Genomic DNA, 25,797 nt, shown 5'->3' with positions numbered 1-25,797 from the left:
AAGGCTTCATGAATTTGGGGATTCACGGGAAAGGCGTCAGCTGTCATCCATGAAATTGCTTCGACTCACTTTTCCTCCTGGGATTCCCATGTTAGATTTTTTTCCTCCATATTCTCTGTGTTTCCCATGATGTCTTCTGTATATTCCAAATTTTGCCTTTCCATGCTTCATTCCAACCTGTCTTCCAGTTCACAGATTCTCCCTTCAGGTCTGATCTGCTGTTAAACTCACCCATTGAGTTATTTCAGGTATTGTGTTTTTTAGTTCTAGAATTTCCATTTGGTTCTTTTTCAGATTTGCTCTCTCACTTTTTAGAATGTTATGTACTAAGTTTTTAATACTTTTTTTATTTTCTCAAGCACAGTACACATAGCAATTTAAAGTCCACATCTGATAATTACAAACTCTAGAGCCACTTAAGAGCTGTTTTGATTGTCACTCATCTTTTCTCCAGTGTGACTGGTTATCTTCCATTGTGTGATGGGCATTATATTGAAAATGTTTTGTAGAAATAGTTTGAGGCCTAGGATCAGGATCTATTCCTCTAGAGAGTTTTGAGTTATTTCTGTCAGGTTCCTGGGGGAATAACAAACTGGGATCATTTTAGTCCATTTTCAGGGCTTGAGATTTTTATGGGCAGACCAGATGGCTCAGAGCTGGATTGCAGTCCTTTCAAAAGCTGGTTTATTTCTATCCTTGGAGGTCTCTGGACATCAGCTCTTGGATGCTTAAGCTAAAAAGTGATCCCAGATGCTGAGCCCCCCTCTTTAAATTTTCATCTTCTCCCAGATATTTTTCTCACTATTTTATTAACTCTTTGATACTTTCAAGATTTAAAAATATATACATTTTGTTTAACTTTTCAGTTGTTCTTAGTGGGAAGGTTGAGTACGAATTGCATGTAGGTTTTACTTATGGGCATCATTTTCCAAAGTTTTATTCACATATAAGTGAAGCATTCTTTTGTTGTGGTTGATTATTTATTGATGTTTCAGAGGCCTTATAACCTTTCCATATTTACTAAGTACTCTGTAAAGCTCCTTGCTTTATGTACTCCAGGTTCTTAAATGCCATTTGTTTGCTAAGTTGTTTTTGTGCCTTTGGTGGATAATATCAATAGATGTTGACAGAAGGATAATCATGGCTTCTTTTGAGACCACTGTTGGCCACAGAAGACAGTGTTAATTAGGCCTTGTGTATGATCCAGTATAATAATTCCCGTTTGGAATTCCAGTCAGTTAACAGCTGCAGAGTAGGTGCCATGTGCTACATTTCCCTGTGTATCTCATTAAATTCCTATGCACCTATTGCACTTCAGATTTTCTGGGTTTTTTTTTCTCTTTTCTTTAAGACAAGAAGCTTCGTGAGGGCAGGGTTTGGGTTTCCTCTATAGAAAACAGCATTTGATGAAGATATTGATGATTAAAATTACTGCAACCAATCTGAATTCAGTAAATATTTTATATTTTGATATTTTTACTTACCATCATATTATAAATTATCCAATGGTTTTAAATATTCTTTCAAAACCTGATTTTAATGGCCACAGAGCAGCACTATTCCACAGAAACCTCTGTGAGAATGGGGATGTTTGGTACCACTGCTATCCAGTATGGTAGCCCCTTGTCACATGTGGCTATTGAGCACTTGAGCAACTGAGGAGCTGAATATTTAATTTTATTTAATTTTAGTACATTTAACTTTAAATACCGCATGTGGCTGATGGTTACCATTATTGGACAGTGCAGCTAAACAATATTTACTCCACCACCACGAGAGACTTTGAAGTTATTTCCATTTTTTGCTAATATAAGCATAATCGGAATGACTGTCTTCAGTAGAAATCCGTGGCTGTATGCCTGATCATTTTCTTTAGTTACATTTTTTAGAAGTAGGGCAAGGAACACCAACCCATTTGTGGTTTTTAATTCATATTGCAAAAACATTTTTCCAGAAAGACTGTACCAATTTATAACATTTAAACCTGTTACCAGACTAAGAATTCTAAATAAATTAAGCAGTTAAAAGTAATCAATGAACCACATGCCAAAATATGTAAGAAAATATAGGTGCACATTTAACTACTTTTGAAGTAAGGAAAGACTTTCTAAACTTAAAAGCAATGAAAGTAATTACAAAGGAAGAAGATCAATAACTTCAGCTATATAAAAATTTCAAACTTCTGTTTTAAATAAAAAGGGAACAAAAGACTGGGGAAAACTTTGCAGCAAAAAGAGGTTTATCTTTAATATATAAAGTGCTATATGAGGAGGAAAGGAGTTTATCTTTAATATGTAAAGAGCTACTCCAGATCAATGAAATTAATTCTGTATAAGAAAATGGGCAAAGGATGTGAAACAATTTACAGAGAATAAGAAGATTCAATAAGATTATGAAAAAGAGTCAATTGTACTAGTAACTAAAGAAATGCAAGTTTAAAGAAATACGATTTTCATCTTCATAATGTAAATTACTTATAATGACAATTTCTATTGTATGCATTTGTAGAACTCAACAAAATTATAATATTTAAATGATTTCCTAATAAATATTAAGAAACACCCAAATGGTAAAATGCATGATCAGTTCTACTGCATGGTCACAAGAAGGCCATTCATCACCCAAAGGCTACAGCAGCTTGAAAGCCTCTCACATCTTCAGGAACCTGAGTCACTTCAGGATTTAACCTCAAGCCCAGTCCATTCCAGCACACATGGGTCTTCTCCCACTTCTTATGGGAGAACTATCAATAACCTTCTTACCAAATAACCCCCAGAAAGATAAATCCTGCCCCAAATTGTGCAGACAAAATCAATGAACTGAACCAGGGGCTCCTAGACTTACTTTTAATGATAACATAATTCAGGTGCTTCTTAAAAATGGAGCATGAAGCATTTTCAATATGCTAAGGCAATTACATGAATTTTTTAATTAATGAGTATTTAATCTTTATAACGATTTGGTTGTCATCCCCATTTCACTGATGGAGAAACTGAGGCTTTGCAAAGGTAGATAACACAGCTAGTAAATGGCAGGGCCAGGCTTCAAAGCCAGGTCTGACCCTGAAGGCCATAAATCAAACCAAGATGCTGTGAGGTCTCAGTGAAAGTAACGGGGTGATGAGACAGCATTCCCATGTGCAGTGACAGATGTGCAGATGGCAACACGGTCAATGCCTTTACATTTCAAGACTCAGTTGAGAAGGCTGCATCTAGAGGGAGGGATTTCCTTACCAAGTGCAGTGTAATGATAGATGTCACTCTGTTATTCTCCCCTCTTCCTTCATTCCTGGATAGGGAATCCCATTCCTTGCAAGGCACTGAACGTCTGGCATGCACTCTGCTGCCTTCTGAGCCGCAGTGTGGCCGCTTTCCAGGAGAACCACCCTAGAGCAGCCAAACACATGTCAGAAGCCTCCAGGCAATTTCTAAAGCCCGTGGCTGCCTTGAGTGGTTTTGAAAACCACTGACTGTTTTAGCAGCTCTCATCTCCTTGAAGGCCACAGCCCTGAGTGAACAGCTTAGCTGGCTCTTTGTAGAGTCTGGTATACAGTATTGTGTCCCCTGGTGAAGAGGGAGATTACCCCCAAACACAGGGCTTTGGTGATATGTCAGCAGGCTTGGCAACATCAGCCATGTGTCTCGGGTCCACTCTTGTGCTGTGAAGAATCATGCATTCACTCTCATCCTGGATGTTCTTGGCTCCCGCATCTTTGAAGGGCCCGAGATACTTCACTGTATTTATCACAATGTTGGGCATATAGTTGGTATTGAGTAAGTACTTAAACAACTGATCTATAAGGAATTGTAAAGGTCATTTCACCTTAAAATGTATTCTTAGTCAAGGGTCTATCAGTACCTGAGGAGCGCCCCGAACTGTGTGCGTTTGGCATTGTCTCCTTCTGGTCCTCACATCCTGGTAGGAATGTGAGCCTGGATGCCGGGACTTAACCAGCCTGGGGGCAGCTTCAGCAACTCCTGCAGCTGCTGGCTCAGGGCTCAGCTCCGTTTTCTCTCCACCTGCTCTTGCTGAAAAATATATTGAGATGGCTCTGGTGTTGGGTCAGGCAAGATTTCTGCCTCCCAGCTTGAGTTTGTGAAACTTCTTAGTGAGACGGGGATCTGAAGAGGAACAAAAACCGTGAGCGGGTTAGACCTTTTTTACTCTGTCTGGTTACCTGCTTAAGGGATTGGCACAAGCAAACATAACGTGGGAACACTGAGGATAGTAGGTGTCTATTAAATACAGTCTTCTTTGACAAGGGTCTGCATGTTCTTCTCATTCTTTGCCCTAAGCTATATTATTGGACCTACTACTTTTGCCTTCATATTAAGGAGCTTGGCTAAGGGACCCGCTTTGGCGACCAAGCAGTGGCTAATACGTGAGTTAACAGATGTCTTTCATGCCACAACTTTCTGCAGACTTGCTCCATTCTCTGCCAATCCTAGACTCCCATGTGGCTTTGGGAGGTTGTCTTCCTTTCTCCGTTTAATGTAGTCAACAGTTTTCGAGGGCAAAGAACAAGCGCAGAGGTGCTTATCTGTAATTGCCAAACTAAAATGAGGGGAAGTGTGAGCTTGTGAATCGGAGAACTCGCATCTGAATTTCATTCGTGCTTCCTTCACTGGCTTACTTCATGCTCCAGAACCTCACTTTCTTCTTTGAGCAAAATTGGGCTTCCATGTGCTATTTGGACATTCTGTGTGTAACCTTATAGGCAAATGGTCTGTAAGCTCCATGGGTTTGGGAACCATCTTGGTTTTGATCATTAGAGTACACAGCCCCAGCTCCTAGCATGGTACCTGGCATGTAGCAGGGTAGTGATTTTTGCTGAAAAACCCACCAGAGCATAAATTATTAAATGTAACTGGCATTTTTAAAGTTAGTAGCTACAGCCCCTGAGTGACCAGCAGGTACCCAGCACACTAAGGGTTTTCCATACATTTGTTCATTTCATCTTCCAGCAATCCATCGAAACAGACATGGTTATCCCTATTTTGTAGATGAGAAGGTGAGGGACAGGAAGGTGATGTAAGTGCACTGAAATATACAAAGTTATATGTAGAAAAGTTTGGAGTGAAGCCCGGTCTACCCCACCCTGAAGCTCTTCCCCATAACATTCTTCACTGTATCATGAGGGCGGAACTTCAGGCCGGCGCTCAGGCTTTCGGGCTCTACCTGTTCTTTTTCTTTTCCTATTTTTTTTTTCTTTCTTTTTTTTTAATCGAAGTATAGTTGATGTACAATGTTGTATTAGTTTCAGGTACAGCAAGGTGATTCAGATATAGATATTCTTTTTAAGATTCTTTTCCCTTATAACAGCAGTCCCCAACCTTTTTGGCACCAGGGACTGGTTTCGTGGAAGACAATTTTTTTCGTGGACCAGGTGGGGCAGGTATGGTTCAGGCGGTAACGCGAGCCATGGGGAGCGGCAGATGAAGCTTCGCTTGCTCACCTGCCGGCACTCACCTCCTGCTGTGCGGCCTGGCTCTTAACAGGAGACTCCCCACCCTATAAGGCAGGGGCTGGGGACCCCTGCCTTACAGGTTATTACAAAATATTGAGTATGGTTCCCTGTGCTAGATAGTAGGTCCCTGTTGCTTGTCTATTTTATATACAACACCTATTCTTACGCCAAGTGAGGAGATCACTTGAACGCTGCCCATCTCAGGTGAGTGCACAGAGGTCACCTGCCCTGAGAGACTTCCCCCAGCAGCGTGCTGTTGTGAGAAATGAATGGAGCTGCTGCTCTGATACACAGAATTAACTGTTAGTGTTTCCTTATTTAGCTTTAAGCCTACCTGGGGCGTGTGCAGGGATGCAGGCCGCTTTCCCTCTTATGATTTGGGTTGGACAGGCTGAGCGTGAGGATGGAGACCACAGAGGTGCAGAGTGAGGAATCTCTGGGTACCATGAGGTCCAGTGGTGTCTGCTGGTACATTCCTTTTAGCCGTTCTCTTCAAGAGCGGTGAGAATGCTGGAAAGACGTTAAGATGTGGAGAGAGTACCTTTGAAGTGGTGGGGATCAAAGGAGGGCAGTCTGAGTTTCGCTGAGCAGCCCGGAAGAATGCTGGACAGGGCCAGCCCGGCCCAGAAGGACCTCGGGGAGGTGATCTGGTTGGAGGAGAGAGCTCCCTGCACATGTGAAGGAGCTCAGAAAGGAGGGATGCAGGCGTACAAAGGAGATCATGTCTAAGAAATTTGGAGTCTCCAGAGGTTGGAACCGTGCACCTGTCATGCAAGTAAAAAACGGACAGTGTAAGGTTTGGGCCCTCCTGCCTCACTTTTTCAGGCTGCAGGCCTTGTGGTGAGCCTCTGAAGCATGACTCCAGTTAATAACACAATGTCCAGTTTCCCTCTTTCCAGTTTTCTGGGACAGGGGTCAGCAAACGTTTTCTAAAAATAACAGACCAGTGAATATCTTAAGCTTTACAGGCTGGATGGACTCTGTCGTAATGACTGAACTCTGCCGTTGTAGCGCAAAGGCAGCTGTTGCAACGTGCAAAGAAATGGGCTTGTCGTCTTCCCATAAAATTGTACTTATTCAAAAGAAGTAGCAGCCTGGATTCGGCCCCCAGGCCGTGGTTGGCTGACCCCTGGTCTAGAGTGGCGGCTAATTGGTGTTGTCTAGGAAGACTGTTTCAGTTGATGGCGTTTATCCTCATCTCCTCAGATGCCTTTGTCCAGACAGTGCTACTAACAGATGCATGTCTCAGAAATACATTGCAGAACAGAGGTCTGGGACTCAGGGCCGTGAACGGAAGGCAGTGGGGGAAACTGGTGTCTTTGGGCTCAGACTCAGAATATGAGGAAATAAATGATGGGCAGAGGGCAAAATGTTTTTACCCTGGGCCACCAATGAAAACTTGAATCTTTTTGTTTCAAAGAAAAGAAAAACTTGCTCTTCAACAAAGATCATATAGATAATTTTAAATAAATAGGAGGCACCCATTTAAAAAGTTTGCTGAGGCAGTTAAGACTGAGCTAAATGAGGTCATGTCTAAAAAGTTTTGAGGATCTCTGAATGAAGGTACTATGTGGCTATCGTAGGAAGGAAACATGAACAGTACAGAGCTTTGAGTACTCTTGTATTATCTGTCCAGAGTGCGGGCCTTGTGGTCAGCATCTGAAAGCATGGTCTTTGTATAACCCAAAGCCTAGCTTCCCCTTCCTGGCATCCTGACCTTGCACTTACGTCTTTCCAGTGGGGATTTCGATCAGCAGACCTTCTCTGTAAGGGGCTAGATAGGGAACTTATGCTACAAGTAACAACGAGATAAATGCTATAAGTCAAAGAGGATTAAATGAGGTAACAAATGTGGAATGATTATCAGAGTGTCAGAAAGCATTGTTATTCCTGGATTGCATCCACTTGGTTGGCTGATGGAAAGGGGGTACAATTCCTAAGACCTGCCCAGGTCTGACATCACAGCCACCTCGTTCTCTTGCTTAGGACCCCACTCTCCCTCAGGATGGCATCTTGGCTTTGACTCCAGACTTCAGATTCTCCAAGAATGAAATACATGTGGATTATGTGCTATGGGAGAGGTACGAGGCATGGGGGTACAAAGATAAATAAGACAGAGCCTTTTCTCCCAAGAGGTCCAGAGAAGAAAAGTCATGTAGAAAATTGTATGCAAAGTGCTCCCTGTGATAGAGGTACATGTAGGGTCCAGTCACGGCACGATGGAGGTGCTGATCAGTTTTTTTGAGGGGATCAGTTTTTTTGAATGCTTCCCAGGGGAGGGGATAGTTAAGTCTTTCAGAAGTTAATTCAGGGATGGGATAAGAAGGGAGAGGGAGAGAGAGATAATGTGCAAAACCACGGAGGTGAGAGGAAGAGTATATATAAGAAAAGCACCAGAGGAAGACAAACACTGTATGATATCCCTTATATGTGGAATCTGAAAAGTACAACAGACTAGTGAACATGGCAGAAAAGAAGCAGACTCAGGTAGAGAACAAACTAGAGGTTACCAATGCGGAAAGGGGAGGGGGCGGGGCAAGATAGGGAAGGGTAGGGGAGTAAGAGGTACAAGCTATTAGGTATAAAATAAGCTAAAAGGTTGTATTGTAGAACACAAATATAGCCAACAATTTATAATAACTATAAATGGAGTATAACCTTTAAAAATTGTGAATCACTTTATCGTACACCTGTAGTAGATATGTTATACATCAAGTATACTTCAATTAAAAAAAAAGGAAAAGCATCCTATTTAAGTCACTTTAATGAAAGACCTTAGAATTCTGCTGGGGAAAAGAAATATAGATAATCAGGTGTTAATCAAATCCAACATGCCATGTATTCTAGATAGTGGAAAGAATTTGGTGGAAAGGAAAGGGCTTGAGGTACTTGACAAAAGATTAATGATGGAGGTGACCTAGGAGCTAGTCCTTGAAGGTGGCAGGAAAGGACGGAGTGAATTCTTGGTTGGGGAAAAACATGAAGAAAGCTACGAGACGAGAGTGAATAAGTTATAGCCGTAAGTTTGTGGTAATATTTTGGATTAGATAACTTGAAAACCATTCTGATTGGAGAGGCAGGGATATTGTCCCAAGTCCTCAGGTGCACAGCTGAGCAAACAGAGGACACCGCAGATTCTCAGCATGGAAGGGGCACCAAGGGGCAGAGTGGTGACAGACACAGGGACACCGCCACTGTCCCAGCCTGCTGGAGGGTGACTCCACTTGCTCGATTTCCTTGTGTGTACGATCCTCCTGTGCTGATGTGCTGCGTATACTTCTCTCGTAACTGTTCCACTCTTTCTCACTGACTGTGGCTTTTTCACAGCCTCCCCACATCCTTCTGTTATATTCTTGATGTTCGCCAGGGCACATTTCTGGGTATTTAAAGCGAGTAGCCTAGGTGGACCTATGCCAGGGACACAGAAGTCATAAGAACTCATACCTAAGGGAAAGTTGGATGGGTCAAGGGGTGGTCAGAGAGTCAAACACCGCAAAAGTCTGTAGACTGAAACGGGTAGGACTCTAGAATCCAAGCATGCAGTTGGGCAATATAAACTTCAGAATCTAGACCTGGCCCTGGGGACCAAGAACTCAGTCCTCTTAGTCAGTAGGTGTGTCAGAACGTGGGTGAAGGACTCCATTTACAAAGATCTGTAAACGTAGGTGAACTTTTCTGGGTTAGCATCCTCTTATCTACTTCCTGCTTGAGCAGGAAGCCATACCTGTGAATGAGCACCCAGAGCCTATGACCACCTGGATAGAAGTGGTGAGGTTATATTCTTGGCCAGAGTAAGAGGGATGGCATCAGCCATGTGAGCAGATCGTGATAACTACTAACCTTCCATGTGAAGAGAAGTGAAAAAGATTATCTCTTTTGAGCCTTGAGTTATTTCTACATCAAGCACGGGAAATAGATGTGCTTACTACATCATAAAGAATCAAAGAAATGTTATTGGCAAAGAGCTTTTTAGAAAAATGTACCATGACATTGTTAGGTAAATACCTGATATATTTGTCAAAGCAAAGTCAAAACATTAGGTGATAGATTGTAACGTTATCCAGAGCATTCATATGAGAGTTTGCTTCTCAAGTTAGAATAATGTTATCCAAACACAAAGACTCGTGAAATATAGTTATGTTTATATTGCAAAAGATGCTCTAATATCTAAACCTATTCAGACTTTTTTTATTCAGCCAGAATTTAGTTAAAAACTATTCTCTTTTAGAACCAGTCCTGAAGTAATACTGGGATTTAGATCTGAACTTTTACTAGAACAGTGCTTTTCTCTTGCTATGAAGGGACAACCATTTAACATTTTTACACAGATTGGGTAATCAGAACCAGAGTTATAACATAATTTAGCACAGTATTGCATTGAAAGAGCATTTGAAATTAGAATTCAAACAGTAAATGAAATTACAATAGCTTAAAATAATGTATTTTTAAATACGGGAGCCTTATGATTTTGCTTAATTTTGAAAATATGCTCTTCGTAATAGTACAGACAACGTAGAGACCAAAGAAATAGTTTTCTCCATTTACTCCTAGGTGAAATTTCAAGTTAATATTTAGCACTTACTAAACTGTTTTAAAATATTGGAAAATCTGATGACTTCTATCCCCAATTTTCCAATTATATAAAGAAGGCTTCTGAGTTTCTGCTGTTCCTCTAAAAGGAACACTTGGGCCAGGAGAAAAATAGTTTTAGTTTCTTTCAGCAAGATTCCTCATATTGGACAGAGACACACTTTGATGGTTTATGTTTGTTTTATTACAGCTTAAAGTTTTTATTTTTAATACAAATTATATAATGTGTTCCATTTCAGGAGCTATTTACGGCAGAGAGGAGACAGGAGGGCACCAGGCTTTGTGTTATCACTGTTTTCCTTTATGGGTTTACATAACCTCTTGAACTGTGCCTGTACTGTCACCAGTGGGGTAACATTTTTAATATTTCAGGTTCTTCTCTGAAACCAATCTGTTGCTAGATTCTTTGGAAAGTGTAACAATGATATAGACACAAATATATTATGGAGAAATGGTCTTTCTCACTCAATTTATTGCCTTGCTCCTAAAATTGGGATTTTTTTTAAAAAACCCAATTACTTGGTGGGTCAGTCTCGATACAATTTCGGAAAAATTCCCTTCAGATCATTGAAAGACCTGTAGCATGTCCATGTAAGGTTGTGCTGCCTTTTGCAGAATCTGTGTGAAATGCCATGGTCTTGGAATACTGCCACTGAAGCGTAATTGCCACCCAGGGACTGGCGGCATCCAGCTGGCTTGTTGTGGCTGCTCTGGTCTTAGCCGTGACCTTGACTCCGGGGTGACGTGGGCTGTATGCCTGCGGAGGGCACAGAGAGAGGCCGGGATGGTGGGCATCTCCGTCCTCCTCAGTGCCGGCTTAGACAGGTGGTTTGAGCGTGCAGGGAGCACCTAATGTTGCAAACTTCGATGGGATAACAGACTGTTTTTTATTTCTGTCTGTCCTTCCATTGGAAGGACTCCATTGCCAGTCGTGGGCACAGAGGGGTCCCCCTGCTGGCAACAGGAGGGACTGCAGCTCACAGGAGGATGAGCTGCACAGGCTTCCCTCTGGTCCCCACCCGTGTCCCTTATCTCCACCCACCTGGGAAGGGAGAAGGCCCACCTGTGCCCAGTTCCTATTTGGTGTATTCCACTCCCCAATATTACCTCTCAGAAACTTAGGGCTGTTTGCAGGGTATGTATCTGCTGATCATGATTCTCTTTCATGGCTCAAGCAAGACTTTTAGAAGGTCTTAGATTTCTTTTGTTTTCGATGAGAAAAATCATAGATGCTTTTCTCTCGGGTTCATCCAGAAGGAGTGTGTGGACCCAGGAAAGAGAAGAGGTCAGCTCCTCGGTAAACATTTTAGAACAAGGCAAGTGATAGGACTGCTTCGGAGCACAGCAAGTCCATTCTGCTGAAAAGCATGGCGTGGCTAGTATCTAGGACCCTTGAACTTGGATTTCCTCTATGATGTCACAACCCAGGGTCTGTGGTACAGAAGCCTTTTGTGTCAGAGTTAGTTGCTGGTGAGTGTGGTTTGGCGGGGACACAGAAGTGTCTGAGAAAACTGTGTCAGCGGGCACCCCGATGGAGTGGGCAGGCAGCTGGGTTTTCCATGGGCTCCACTGATGGGTCAGCCTGAGGGCGTGACTGCACGATGCTTGTCTCCTGGGGGATGTCTAAGAGTTGTTCACGACACAGTGGTCAGCACAGGGGGTGCTCACCCCACCCCCCCGAGGCTGTGCCGAGAGCCTCCAGCTGCTCAGGCTTAGTTTTGCAGGGAGGGGGAAGGAAGGGCCATCCCTTGTCTGTAGGATGGCTTGATGCAGGGCCCAGAGCCCGCAGGACAGAGCTGCCCGCAGACACTCCCTTCCCCGGGAGCAGCCCTCGTGAAGGGCAGCGTGAGAGAAGGGTGAAAAGGGGGCTGTACCTCCCGGGGCCCAGCCCTGCGCCTTTCCACAGACACCATCAGGGAAGCCTACAGAGTTCTGCTTCCTGAAGACCCACTGGAGCAAGAGGGACCGTCACCAACCATGTTGAATGAATAGAGAATCTGAAACCGAGAGCTCGTCTTTATTTATTCACATGGGCCTGAAAGAATTTAAATGGACAGAGATGAAAAGGCTTACTGAATAATAAACCAAAGGTAGCACTGAAATTAACCTCTCAGACAGTTTTCAAAGGAAATACGTCTTTCCCCTCCTCTCCACCCAAGGAAAGTACCTATAAGAAGAAGGATTCTGGGCTTCCCTGGTGGCTCAGTGGTTAAGAATCCGTCTGCCAGTGCAGGGGACACGGGTTCGAGCCCTGGTCCTGGAAGATCCCACATGCCCCCGCGCCTAGAGCCCGTGCTCCACCACAAGAGAAGCCACCGCAATGAGAAGCCCGCACACTGCAACAAAGAGTAGCCCCCGCTCACCGCAACTCGCAGCAACGAAGACCCAACACAGCCAAAAATAAAAAATACATAAGTAAATTTAGAAAAAAAGGAAGAAGGGTTCCTCACCATGGAATAGTTTCAGGCAGGGACTCATCCCTGTTCTCTGAGATTCTACGTGGCTCAGATTAAAAGGAATCTTGTCTAAATGCTCCTTCCAGGCCACGGTGCTTCTTTACTATCTGAATAAGAAGAAGTTTTTCCTCTATTCGTTGTATCTGTGTGCCTTTTGTATCTTCCTTCAGTCCAAACACAACCTGGGATGTCAGAAGGAGCCCTTCTCGTTACATGTACAGACTGGTCTTTGCAGGTTGCCCTCTGGGACCCACAGGGAGTGGATCTGATCCATTGGTGCCTTCAGGGTAGCTCAGGCCTTCAAAGCAGCTTGGATTGTACATTCTCTGCCCTTCTGGGCTTTCTCTGATCTTTCTGGAATGCGCTTACCCTGTTTTCTGGGCTGTACTCTTGGAAAAAGTCTGACCAGGTTTCTGTTCATCTTCAGCGTATAAACGCAGGGTGCAGAAGTATCAGCTGAAGCCCCCTCACGTTTACTCTTCTATCTGGACCCTTACCTTCCTCCTGCCTGTTCAGCCTTCTACAGAACACAGAGCTCCCCAGGCCACCCGCCATCTAAGGAGACGGTCGGAGCTCGGAAAGGGTTAACGGATGGCGGTGGCTCCAGGCACCTTCTGCCCAGGTCTCTTGGACGAGGCCTTGGAGACCAAAGGTTCTAAGGCAATTGGAAATAGAGCCACTGGGAGCCCACGGGTCTGCCTGCCCTGGAGCACATGAGGATAAGTTACAGCTGTGGCCTTACAAGGTCATAAGAAACCCGTCGTTGCTGAGCTCAGGGGAGGAGGGTGGAGAGGCTCGAAGGACTATTCCTAATGCAGAACATCCATCACGATGGGGAAAAAATCATCAAAGGAGCCAGGCCAGCCCCGCTCGAGGGCTTTCGCGCTCTATTTAAGGAACCTCAGGATGCCAGCAGCTAAACAAACGGCAGGTCCAGCCTGCACCCTGGGGTGCTCAGCCAGCTCTGAGCCCCAGCAGCGGGAACATTTCCAAGTGCCTGCCTTAGTGTCGGGCTCCAAACTGTGTCGTCTCAGGGATGGCCACCGCTTGCTGTGGTCCCATCTGTCACCTCCCCGCTGTGGACCTTCAGACTTCCCAGAGGTCTAGACTCTTGGACGGAGAATGACGCCGAGCCCATCTTTGCTCATGCTGGGGTTGTGTTGGCTCTGAGTGGAAGGAAGGATGAGGGGTCAAGGTGAGGCATGCTTCCAGGAATTCCGTCAGCATCAGTGCTCAGGGCACTCCACCCACATCTGTTTATTGTCATGATCTGATCTATTTATTTTTGCTTTAATGCTATCCATCATTCAGCTCTTGTTTCCTGCATATCATCCTTCTCAGTGTTCCCTGTCTTAGCTTCTCAAGGATGGGGGCTGTGTCTCTCTTACTTCCCTTGTATTCACGTCATAGAATTCCCTCTCTCTCTCCTCCTTTCTGTCTCAATTACTCATTCAACAGATATTTACTGACATACTGACAGCCCACAATGCGCCAACTGTTGTATTGGGTGAGGAGGAGCAAGGGGACAGCTGTTTTGTGGAGTCTAGCGTGACAGATGGACAGTTCATTCGCCATTCACTTTTCTCTGGAAAAATGTATCAAGACTCTGCCGTGTGGCCAGGCACAGCCGGGTATGACACAGGAGTGATGGAACAGAGAAAGCTCCCGCTCTCGGAGGCGTGGAGCTGAGTTGGACAGTCAAGTAAATGCACAGATATGTAATGACATGCTCGCTATCGACGCTGTGAAGGCAGAGAAGCAGGGTGCCGGGCTTGAGAGGACAGAGAAACGAGTGAGCCCAGAACTAAAGGATGCGGAGGGGCCAGCGGTCATGCAGACTGTAGGGAAGAGCATTCCAGACACAGGGAACAGCAGGTGAAGAGGTCCTGCGGTGGGAAAGGGCTTGAGGAAGTAATGATAATGCAGTATGATAAGTGCAGAATAGATGTGTGTGCTGAGAGAGGATCTCAGAGAATGGGGCCATTAATTTTTTGTCATTTAATCTTTTCCCCCCAGTTGTATTGAGATACAGTTGATATTCGGCACTGTGTATGTTTAGGTGTACAGCATAATGGTTTCACTTATTGTGAAATGATTACCACAATAGGTTTAGTGAACATCCCTCATCTCATATAGATCAAAAATGCTTGTTTTTCCTTGTGATGATAACTCTTCAGATTTTCTCTCATAACAGCTTTTAAATTACCACACAGCAGTGTTAACTGTAGTCGTCACGTTGTACATTACATCCCCAGGACTTATTTATCTCGTAACTGGAAGTCTGGACCTTTTGACCACCTTTATCCAATTCCCTCAGCCCCCACCTGGTGCCTCTGGTAACCACAAGTCTGATGGCTTTTTCTATGAGTTTGGGTTTTGTTCTGTTTTTAGATTCCATGTGTAAGTGATATCATATAGTATTTCTTTGTCTTTATCTGTCAGGGCCACACAGGTGGTAAGTGATGGATCCAGGGTGAACCCCAGCCCTCCTGCCCTTACAGTGAAGTGCTCTTCACCCCTGTGAAGGGTGGCAGAGGTCATGGCAATGACATGACAATGACATTACATGGCAGTTATGTAATGAGCATCCCCTACCTCATACCTCACATGCCACATCTCTTTCAATGTCTAGCAATAATGCTATTTAGAGAAGGCAGTGCTTGCTCACAATATCGAGTTGATTGTTTTAGAAACTCTTGTCCAGGCTCCTGGAGCTTTTCTTTTTTCTATTTTTATTGGTGTATAGTTGATTTACAGTGTTGTGTTAGTTTCAGGTGTACAGCAAAGTGAATCAGTTATACATACACATATATCTATTCTTTTTCAGATTCTTTTCCCATACAGGTTATTACAGAGTATTGAGTAGACTTCCCTGTGCTATACAGTAGGTCCTCATTAGTTATCTGTTTTATATATAGTAGTGTGTATTTGTTAATCCCAATCTCCCAATTTATCACTTCCCCCCTTTTCCCCCTTGGTAACCATAAGTTTGTTTTCTACATCTGTAACTATTTCTGTTTTGTAGGTAAGTTCATTTGTACCCTTTTTGTAGATTCCGCATATAAGCAATATCACATGGTAGTTGTCTGACTTACTTCACTCGGTGTGACAGTCTCTAGGTCCATCCATGTTGCTGCAAATGACATCATTTCATTCTTTTTTATGGCCGAGTAATATTCTATTGTATGTATGTACCGCACCTTCTTTTTCCATTCCTCTGTTGATGGACATTTAGGTTGCTTCTATGTCTTTGTTATTGTAAATTGCACTGCAGTGAACATTGGGGTGTGTGTATCTTTTCGAATTATGGTTTTCTCCAGATAATATGCCTGGGAGTGGGATTGCAGGATCACGTGGTAACTCTATTTTTAGTTTTTTAAGGAACCTCCATACTGTTCTCCATAGTGCTTGTACCAATTTACATTCCTACCAACAGTGTAAGAGGGCTCCCTTTTGTCCATACCCTCTCCAGCATTTATTGTTTGTAGATTTTTTGACGATGGCCATTCTGACTACCATACTACTTATGGTAGTTTTGATCTGCATTTCTCTAATAATTAGTGATGTTGAGAATCTTTTCATGTGCTTTTTGGTCATTTGTATGTCTTCTTCGGAGAAATGTCTATTTAGATCTTCTGCGAATTTTGATTGGGTTGTTTGTTTTTTGATATAGAGCTGCATGAGCTGTTTGTATGTTGTGGAGATTAATCCCTTGTTGGTTGCTTCGTTTGTTTTTTGATATAGAGCTGCATGAGCTGTTTGTATATTGTGGAGATTAATCCCTTGTTGGTTGCTTCGTCTGCAGTCCTGGAGCGTTTCTGTTTTCAGTTTCCGATGGTTTCTTTCCTCTTTCCACAAGTCACGTCTGACTTACCTGTACACCTTTCATTCACTCAGCATCTCCGGAACTCACCTGTGTCACCTCTCTGCTTTCCTCCAGCCATCTCTCTGACCTCCTTTGCTTCTTTTCGGGATGCCCTCCCTCATCTCTCAAGTTACCCAGTTCCTTTGAGTCTCATCCTCAATTCCCCCTTCTCTGTGACACCTTCTCACATCACTCCAGCCTTCAGTGCTTCGTTCTCTTTTAAATTCCAGTGGTATTTATTATACCTTTATACCTATTTAAATACCTTTATACCTATTTAAATTCCAGTGGTATTTATTATACCTTTATACCTATACCTTTATACCTATATTATACCTTATTATACCTATTATACCATGCGTTCATTCATCCTCTGAACTTCTCTCTAGCGCCTCCTACGTGTCAGGAGTTCTCCTCTGCTCTGGGTGATAAGAAAATAGAGGCACCTGCCTTCAGAGAGCTGACACTGGAGGAAGGGAAAGAGGCATGAAGCAGACTGTAGTCATGACGGGTAATACGCACTTTTCTATGTGAGTATGTTGAGGACAGCGCTAGCCTACAGGAGAGAAGATGTGCGCTCTCTTCAGAGGAGCTAGAAAATGTTGCAAATAGAGAATACAGCATGTTAACTGGGTTCTGAATGACGAGGGCCTTGTCAGATGAAACAAGGGCATGAGGCAGTAAGGAAGAACATTCCAGGTCTAGAGAATAGCAGTGGTGAAAGATACAGAGGCTTGATGCAACGTGGATTCCAGCAGATGTGATGGTTCATATATGAAATACCCATTCGTGTCTTATATAAAATTGTAACATATTAATGATGGTTTTTTTCCAGCTAGGTGACAAAGTTCCTTGACATTTATCTGAGTCCCTTTACGTAGCAGGTACTTAATTTTAACCCTGGGATTGTCCCCGGTGTGCAGTTTCCAAGCCAGGGGACGCGTGGACTCATGCGCTCGGACGTGACTGTTTTTGCTTTTGTGTTTGCCTAGACCAAAGATGCCCTTTTCACGATTCTGCATGACCTCCGACCCCAGGACCGTTTCAATATCATTGGATTTTCCAACCGGGTCAAAGTGTGGAAGGACCATTTGGTGTCAGTTACTCCCAACAATATCAGAGACGGCAAAGTCTACATTCACCACATGTCACCGACCGGAGGTAAGCGCGCATCCGCTTTGCCCATTCGCCTCGACGGGATACGTGAGTAGCTAACTTTCTGCCCAGAGACAAGGGTTTGAAAGCTGACGCTGATCACAGGAAAGGAGATAACAGGGGAGAGCTTTCCCAGGAGCTTGTTTCTCCTCTTCCAGGCCCCAAGCTAAGATGGTCAAGTAAGTTAGGGGGGGGGAGGAAATACCTGATAGGTTTTGGAGCCTTTCCTGGTTTATCTCACGGATCCCAAACAATGCAGCTCTTTTTGTAAATTGTTTCTGGGGTGGGGAATGAAAGCCAAATGGGTGATTCAGCGTTCTGTGTGTTTGAATATGAGCACCTTAGGAAGCAGCAGATGAAGCTGCCCTCCTGAGCTGTTAGATCCCTTGGACCCCAGGTGGCCTGGGCGGTGCTCTGGGTGGAAAGGGGAGGACTCTGAGGTTTTGCACACTTGGCTGGGGGGTCGTGATGAGGTAAGTACGCAGACGCGGGGAAAGGTTAGAGAGTCAGAACAGCGTGTTACCAGCCGTGCTGGATGTGAGTTCCTTCAACCCTGGACACACAGCTGACTTCTGCTGTTACATCCATCACTAGGACAGCAGATGCGTGGCAGATGCCCAGTATTGGAGTGTTTATTGGACCTGAACCTGACCCTTTGACACCTTTCTTAAAGGCCCCTGTAGAGACACCATCTGCTGGGTGTCTCAGATAATTCTGCTTTGGATACCTGGAAACATAGAAAACACCCATTTCTGTCCATCCTCTTCCATCTGAGTTTCTCATCGCTCATATATTTGTTATTTTCCATCCAAGGCAGAGTTCTGGTTTCCCAACTGAACTTCATTTGGAACTTGATCTTGTTTGGATGGAATTTCGATTTACAAATGGGATTTCCTACCAGTCTCTACAGAAACACGATCTAGTTACTGTTTTACTGTAACTAGATAGGAGAAATGAAAGGTTATATTTAATATTATAGTGATGATCTACAGCAGGAAGTTGACAAGGTGGTCAAGTCTTTGAGGGAAGAAACTCTCCTTCATCTTTGTTTAGCCCCTGTTTCCTGTCGTAGCTCCCGACCTACAGTGCATACCCAAAGAATATGCATTAGAGTTATTTAAATTATTTAAACGGTTCTGCTTGCTATGAGAATCCTTTGTGTGTGGGAGGTGGAGATAAAGCTTTAGAAAACAGTTGTGTGTATTTTGGAATCTAAACCATAGAAACCTTATTGGTTTCCTTTATTTTTTCTTGGTACTTCATTGTCCCAACCTCTGCAGGTGAACAGAAAATTAATCTACTTCTCTCAGAAAAGTGTCATTTCAGGAGATGAGCATAGATTCTGAAGCCAGACTGTCTGGATTTGAATCCAGCTCTACCAGCTATGAGTCATTTAACCTCCTTTTACTTCAGTTTCCTCATCTGTAAAGTGAGGATAATAATGGACTTGTTATTAGGATGAGATGAGTTAAAATATTTAAAGTACTTAGAAGTGGCTGCACATAGGAAGTCCTCTCTAGGTGTCAGATATGGCCATTTTACCCAAGTGATCCCTGTTGCTGGTGCACTTGGGTCCTTTGATGACCCTGGGGGAGCTCTCGGCGGAATGGTTGTGTCAGCTCCCTGGGGAGAAAGCCCCCCGCTGTTGTTAAGCATGCGGGAGATGCCCCAACTTAACGGATGTTCAGTACCAAGCCGTGCTGTGCTTTGGTGTCTCGTGTAAGAAAAGCTAAGTGTGTCCTTTGCCTGGGCTTTCCTGGGCTTTAAAATGCAGTGAGAGGGCTTCCCTGGTGGCGCAGTGGTTGAGAGTCCGCCTGCCGATGCAGGGGACACGGGTTCGTGCCCCGGTCCAGGAAGATCGCACATGCCGCGGAGTGGCTGGGCCCGTGAGCCATGGCCGCTGAGCCTGCGCGTCCGGAGCCTGTGCTCCGCAACGGGAGAGGCCACAACAGTGAGAGGCCCGCGTACCGCAAAAAAAAAAAAAAAAAAAAAAAAAAAAAAAAAAATGCAGTGAGAGATTTGGCATCATTGTTACGTTCTAGGTTACAGAGAAAATAAACACCTGCGTTTTGGTTCATGCCCACATATCCAGAGGCAGCGTGAAACTAGGCTGGGCATTCAGAAAGGCAAGTGAGTGAACCCAAAGAAACGTTAAATACTGTTTCAGCTGTAACTTTCCCTTACGTTCGGGCCATGTGTACATCTTAGAACGAATTATCAATGTGTTTGCACAGTCACAGTCATATGTATTTTAGCCAGAAATTCTGGAGGATGTGAAGCAGTGGGGAAAATTGTCTGGTTCACTCAAATATGGTACATTTTGCAGGGAGATAAAAATCACTCCAGTCAGGGGGATGGATGGTGGTGATGGGTACACAACTTCATAAATTTACTAAAAATCATTAATTGTGTGCTTAAAAGGGGTGAAATTTTTGGGACTTCCCTGGTGGTCCAGTGGTTAAGAATCTGCACTTCCTGTGCAGGGGGCATGGGATGGATATCTGGTTGGGGAACTAAGATCCTGCATACCCATGCAGCTCGGCAAAAAAAGAAAAAAATCCCTAGCGACCAAAATGCGTGACATTTTTGGTACGTCAATAAGGCCATTAAAAAAAACCCCAGTGGAGTCAGAAAAAGGAAGTACGTATTCACGGCGGCAGTAAGAACTCTCAGTTTTTCTTGGCGATGGTAGAACAGCAGCAGCAGAGTTGAATGAAGTTCTCAGCTAATCCAGAAACCTCACGTTAGTTGGCAGTTTTGACTTCCACCAGCCATCCGTCTCTCCATCCCCCAAGCAAAATACCTGTCCAGCACCTCCCACAGACACTGTCCCCTGACTTTAATCAGAGCTGCGATGACAAGCGTGTCTGAATTAGAAACGGCAGGGGTAGGAGGTGTAAACTTGAAAGCCTTCGCTTGGTGGGGTCCTAACAAGCAGGGGTGATCCTGAAGGGGCAGGAAGCAGGAAAGACGACAGCAATAAAAAAAAAAAAAAAATTGAGTGCTTTAACCAGCATCCTCCAGCCCCAGGACACAAGTGAGGTCACCGCGATGGTCTCCGCATCGCCACCTCCTCGTTCTGTGCCGTTCCCTTCCCTCTGGGACGCTTGCTTTCTCTGAATTCCTGCACCCAGCACCCTCCTTCCCTTTCCAAAGTGATTCTCCAAAAAGGAGGTAGAAACCGTTCGTGCTAAGGGAGTGGAGACGCCTAAGCTGAGATGCCATCAGACACCTTCAGGACAAGGTTATATAATTCTCTGCTGTTCCTAGTCATTTGCCAAGTTTCTAGCAGTCTTTGTGACATGGAGTCACCCCAGGAATGCAGGTGGCTGCTTTCCCCACGCGTCACTGCTGCAGGTGCCCGTGAGGGGCCCGAGAAGGTGTGTCCAGGTAAAGGAGGTGGCGAGGCTCCTCAGGTGTCCTGTTCTATGTCCTGCAGGCACGGATATTAACGGGGCCCTGCAGAGGGGCATCAGGCTTCTCAACGACTTCGTGGCCCACAACGACATCGAGGACCGCAGCGTGTCCCTGGTCATCTTCCTGACAGACGGGAAGCCCACCGCCGGGGAGACCCACACCCCGAAGATCCTCAACAACACCAGGGAGGCCGCCCGGGGCCGGGTCTGCATCTTCACCGTGGGCATCGGGGCCGACGTGGACTTCAAGCTGCTGGAGATGCTGTCCCTGGAGAACTGTGGGCTCACACGGCATGTCCACGAGGACCACGACGCCCGCGCCCAGCTCATCGGGTCCGTGGGTCTGTCTGTGTCCTCAGGGCGGGGGGGCAGGCTCAGCGGGAGGCTCGGACGTGAGGACGGACCCCAAGTCTGATCATCACTCCTTTCATGGGAGACATCGCCATGGGTCTTGAAACTGGGTGGATCTGGGTTCACATTCTGGTCCTGCCTTGTGACTTGAGGCTTTAAGACTGTCTGTGCCTTGGTCTCCCCAACTGTGAAGTGAGGATTCTGGTCAGATGATAGAATTTAAGGAGAAAACCTACGTGAAGTATTGGCAGGACGGCTTTCACAGGTTAGGTGTTCTGTTAGCTCTTATGGTTACAACTGTCTTCCTGACACTTCAAAGCACTTCCTCATCTCAAGACGCACCTCAGAGATACTGCAGGTCAGTTCCAGCGATAAAGCAAATATTGCAATAAAGCGAGTCCCACAGGTGGATTGCTTTAACAGTGCACGTAAAAGCTATGTTTACATCACACTGTAGTCTATTAAGCATGCAATAGTGTCATGTACATACCTTAATTGAAAAATACTTTATTGCTAAAAAATGCTATCATCTGACAATGCAGGATTGCCACAAACCTTCATTTTGCAAAAAAATGCTAGGTCTTCGAAGTGCAATAAAACAATTTATGCCTGTATTTACTCTAATTCCACCCTGAGAGGGAGGTGGGATAGGTAGCGTCAGCTCCACCTTGCCTGCTAGTTACAATGATCGTGTTTTTATGTTGAAGCACAATGGCCAGTTGAAAGTGGTCGCTGACTGTGCTATGTTCTGGGGTGAAGAGGAAACCAGGATTTAAGTCTGGCAAACGGCGAGGGAGCTTGTGAGATAGTGAGTTCTCCGTCACCAATGGTGTTCGAGCTACAGCCGCACGGCCTCCTGTCTGAGATGTTCTGCTGGGTGGAATGTTGGACTTGGTTGCTTCTAAGATCAGATTCGCCCCCCCAAGACAGCCTGTGATTTCCTCTGGGACGTGACCTGCCTGCAGCTAGTGCAGGCCCCGATCCTCCCTCTCTGTTCCTCCTCTCCAGGTTCTACGATGAGATCAGGACCCCGCTCCTCTCGGACATCCGCGTGGATTATCCAGCCGGCTTGGTAGAGCACGCCACCAGGACCCTGTTCCCCAACTACTTCAACGGCTCCGAGATCATCATCGCGGGGAAGCTGGTGGACAAGGAGATGGACCGCTTGCACGTGGAGGTCACGGCCAGCAACAGTAAGAAGTTTGTCATACTCAAGAAGGACGTGCCTGTGGAACCCCGGAGGATGGAGAACGACGTCCCGGGGAGCCCCAGGCCCAAGGCGGGTGGCCAGGAGGACCCGAACCACCTGGAGCGTCTCTGGAGCTACCTGACCCTGAAGGAGCTGCTGAGTTCCTGGCTGCAGAGTGATGAGCAGCCCGAGAGGGAGCGGCTGAGGCAGGAGGTACAGGCTCTGGCCTTGAACCATCGCTTCCTCGCTCCGTTCACCTCCATGACGCTCAAGTCAGCACCGCGGACAGAGACCCCGGAGGACGCCTACGGCACGTCGGCGGCCACAGGGCCCGAAACGGTGATGCAGAGCCTGAGGGGCGCCCACCTGCAGCCAGGTAAGGGCACTCTCGGGATGGCCCTTCTGTCTCCTTTTCAGGCCAAGGTCGTCTGTTTTACTTTCTCGTATTATAAATCTTATAAACAATGTTCTCTACCTGCAGCTCCTAGCCTTCAGAGAGTGCCTTAGCTTATGTTTGTGTTGTTATAAACCATGGATCTCTATAGAGAAATTCGAGAAAGTCAAGCCAGTCTATCGATAAATCATCAATATTGAGTGACTCCCGTGAGCCAGGCACTATTGGAGGCACAGGGATGAACAGACAAGTAAACAAATACTCATTTTTAAATGCCTTTCTATAGTTTAAGTACTTCAATTATGTCATACGCTTGATATTATTTTCCTGAGAAAACAAAATATTTTATTTTATAGATAAAATGAAATTTTATTATATATTTTATTTACTCATAGTTTATTAATTTTACTTATAATTTTCTAAATTAAAGTTTTATTTTTTAAATTTTAATGATTTTGTTTAGAATTAAATAAAATTAATAAAATTTTATTTTATTATAGATATTATTATATAGGAGGAACTAAGTTCTGGATTCTCAGGAGAATCCAGAGTTTAAACAGAAATTCTTATTATCTGTCTCAGTGCCATTTGTCAGGGGGAAATTAGTAGCACCAGGAATGGGAAAAGGACAGGAAAAGTAATCCAACCAAAGCAGAGGGTTATATTCTCAGTAAAATCTGTTTATGGAAAACAGCACTTTTTTATGTGTGACATTTTTCTTAACTTCCTGTCAGGTGCACACGCCCTAAGGTGAGGGAACTGACATTAACCCTGGGCCTCATTTGATCCTCATATCCTCAACTCTGAGATCACCTGGGCATGGTAGGGAGAGCACACGGTTAGGATCCAGACAGAGTTTCAGCTCACGGCTCCTCCCAGCCAGCTGTGTGGCTTGGGGCAGGTTTCTGAACGTCTCTGAGCTTCCATTCCCTCACCTGTAAAATGTAGATAGTAATCTCTTCCCTGAAAGGTTGTTGCAAGGATTAAAGGTGTAGATGCCTTGGTGTATACTAAGTGTTCTACACATGTGAGATACCCTTTCCCATGAGGAGTGTAGAACTAGAAATCTATTGAAAAGTTCAGACCTGATGTAGGGGTGAAAAATGATATGTTGCCTTTTTAGAAAGAGTGGAACTTGTCTTGGCAAAACTAGTACAATATTTGTTCTGATGAAAAGGATGAAAAGTAAGTTGCATGATGTTGTTACGTCACGCTACAAGATCCATGCCACATCCAGGGAAGATGGCTTTTTGAGTAACATCTTGATTCAGTGTCAGCAACTCAAATCTCAACAGCTTCAGGAGAGAGCAAACTCAAATGACACGAGACTCAGAGGGCCAAGAACACAGATGAGGGAATAACTGACTGATCGCTCAGAAGGCTTGCTAGACATAGGATTTCCCTGAAGATGATTTTTTAGTTTTAATTTTATGATTTTTTTGAGTGTCGGTGACAATTTAAGCCAACTCAAAGCAGCCGTTCAGACTGAGATGTCGTTCCGCCTTCGTGGTCAGCCTGATTCTGTCTGTGTCTGGCTGACCAGGGACCAGTTGGAGAAGGGAGCGCTTAAAAAACATTGAGGGCTTCCCTGGTGGCGCAGTGGTTGGGAGTCCGCCTGCCGATGCAGGGGATGTGGGTTCCTGCCCCGGTCCGGGAAGATCCCACATGCCACAGAGCGGCTGGGCCCGTGAGCCATGGCCGCTGAGCCTGCGCGTCTGGAGCCTGTGCTCCCCAACGGGAGAGGCCACAACAGTGAGAGGCCCGCGTACCGCAAAAAAACAAAACAAAACAAAAAACATTGAGATACTGTGATCTTCATTTTCTGGGGGGGCAAAAATCAGTTAAGAGGAGCATAATCTTAATACAGACAATTTGAAATAAGATATTAATTTTATTTTATTGACAGAAAGTAATTTACTTTTAGGTTATTCTTTAATTGAGTGTTTATTTTTGCCTGCTGCTTTGTGAATTGTACTTACACACATGGCTATAGACCTGGATTATCGCGTTATCTTTTTCTTTTACATTCTTGTATATTTTCGGTTGTTTTAAATTGCTATTTTGCAAAAAACACATAACGTAACATTTCCCGTCATAACCATTTTTTCCATTCTTTCTTTTTAACTGAAGTATACTTGCTTTACAGTGTTGCATTAATTTTTGCTGTACAGAAAGTGATTCAGTTATATTCTTTTTTTGTAATATTCTTTCCCATTATGGTTTATCAGAGAATACTGAATATAGTTCTCTGTGCTATACATTAGGGCTTTGTTGTTTATCCATTCTCTATATACAAGCTTACATCTGCTAACCTCAACCTCCCACTCCATCCCTCCCCCAACCCCCTCCCCCCGGCAACCACCAGTCAGTTCTCTATATCGTAACCATTTTTAAGTGTGTAGTTCAGTAGTGTCAAGTATATTCCCATCGTTATGAAACAGATCTCCAGAACTTTTTCATCTTGCAAACCTGAAACTCTGTCCCCATTAAACAACTTTGCTTCCCCCCTCCCCCCATAACTATACCTTAAGAATGATAGAATATTTTCTCCTATTATATACACAGAAATCACAGACAAGAAGAATATTATCTAATTTATAGAGGAATAAAATAGTTACGCCGCGTCGTTTACACCTTCGCTTTGTGTTGCGAGGCCAAGAGCTTCCTTTAAAAGAGATGTGTTTAACTTGTCACAAACGTATCTGAGAGCTGTACTTGACTCCTCTCAGCCCTCTGTACCTCTCACTTCCTCCTCTTTAATGAATAACGGTGGTGGATCTCTTCCTTCTCCTCTCCAGGACCTGCTCTCAAGAAACCATACAACCCAAGGATTAAAGTCTCCAAAACCTCAGGTAAAGGAAAGAATGTGCTGGTGTCTGATTCGAGAGTTGAAATGTTTAGGAAGCGGATGACC

General features: G+C 44.5%; 1 protein-coding gene across 3 annotated transcripts in view; it reads left to right on the top strand.

Annotated features, from left to right (window-relative positions):
• The window catches only part of ITIH5 (inter-alpha-trypsin inhibitor heavy chain 5), a 91,867-nt gene that overhangs the window by 53,982 nt on the left and 12,088 nt on the right, over positions 1-25,797 (top strand). For all 3 annotated transcript variants that reach the window (XM_060006016.1, XM_060006018.1, XM_060006015.1), the window contains exons 8-11: positions 17,371-17,539; positions 20,973-21,282; positions 22,309-22,865; positions 25,682-25,735. In XM_060006016.1, coding sequence (XP_059861999.1) covers positions 17,371-17,539; positions 20,973-21,282; positions 22,309-22,865; positions 25,682-25,735 — 1,090 coding nt within the window. The remainder of the gene's footprint in view (positions 1-17,370; positions 17,540-20,972; positions 21,283-22,308; positions 22,866-25,681; positions 25,736-25,797) is intronic.

This window comes from Delphinus delphis, chromosome 2, assembly GCF_949987515.2.
Source record: "Delphinus delphis chromosome 2, mDelDel1.2, whole genome shotgun sequence".
NCBI lineage: Eukaryota > Metazoa > Chordata > Mammalia > Artiodactyla > Delphinidae > Delphinus > Delphinus delphis.
The sequence above is the reverse complement of the archived record's forward strand: the minus strand, read 5'-3'. Positions and strand labels throughout refer to the sequence as shown.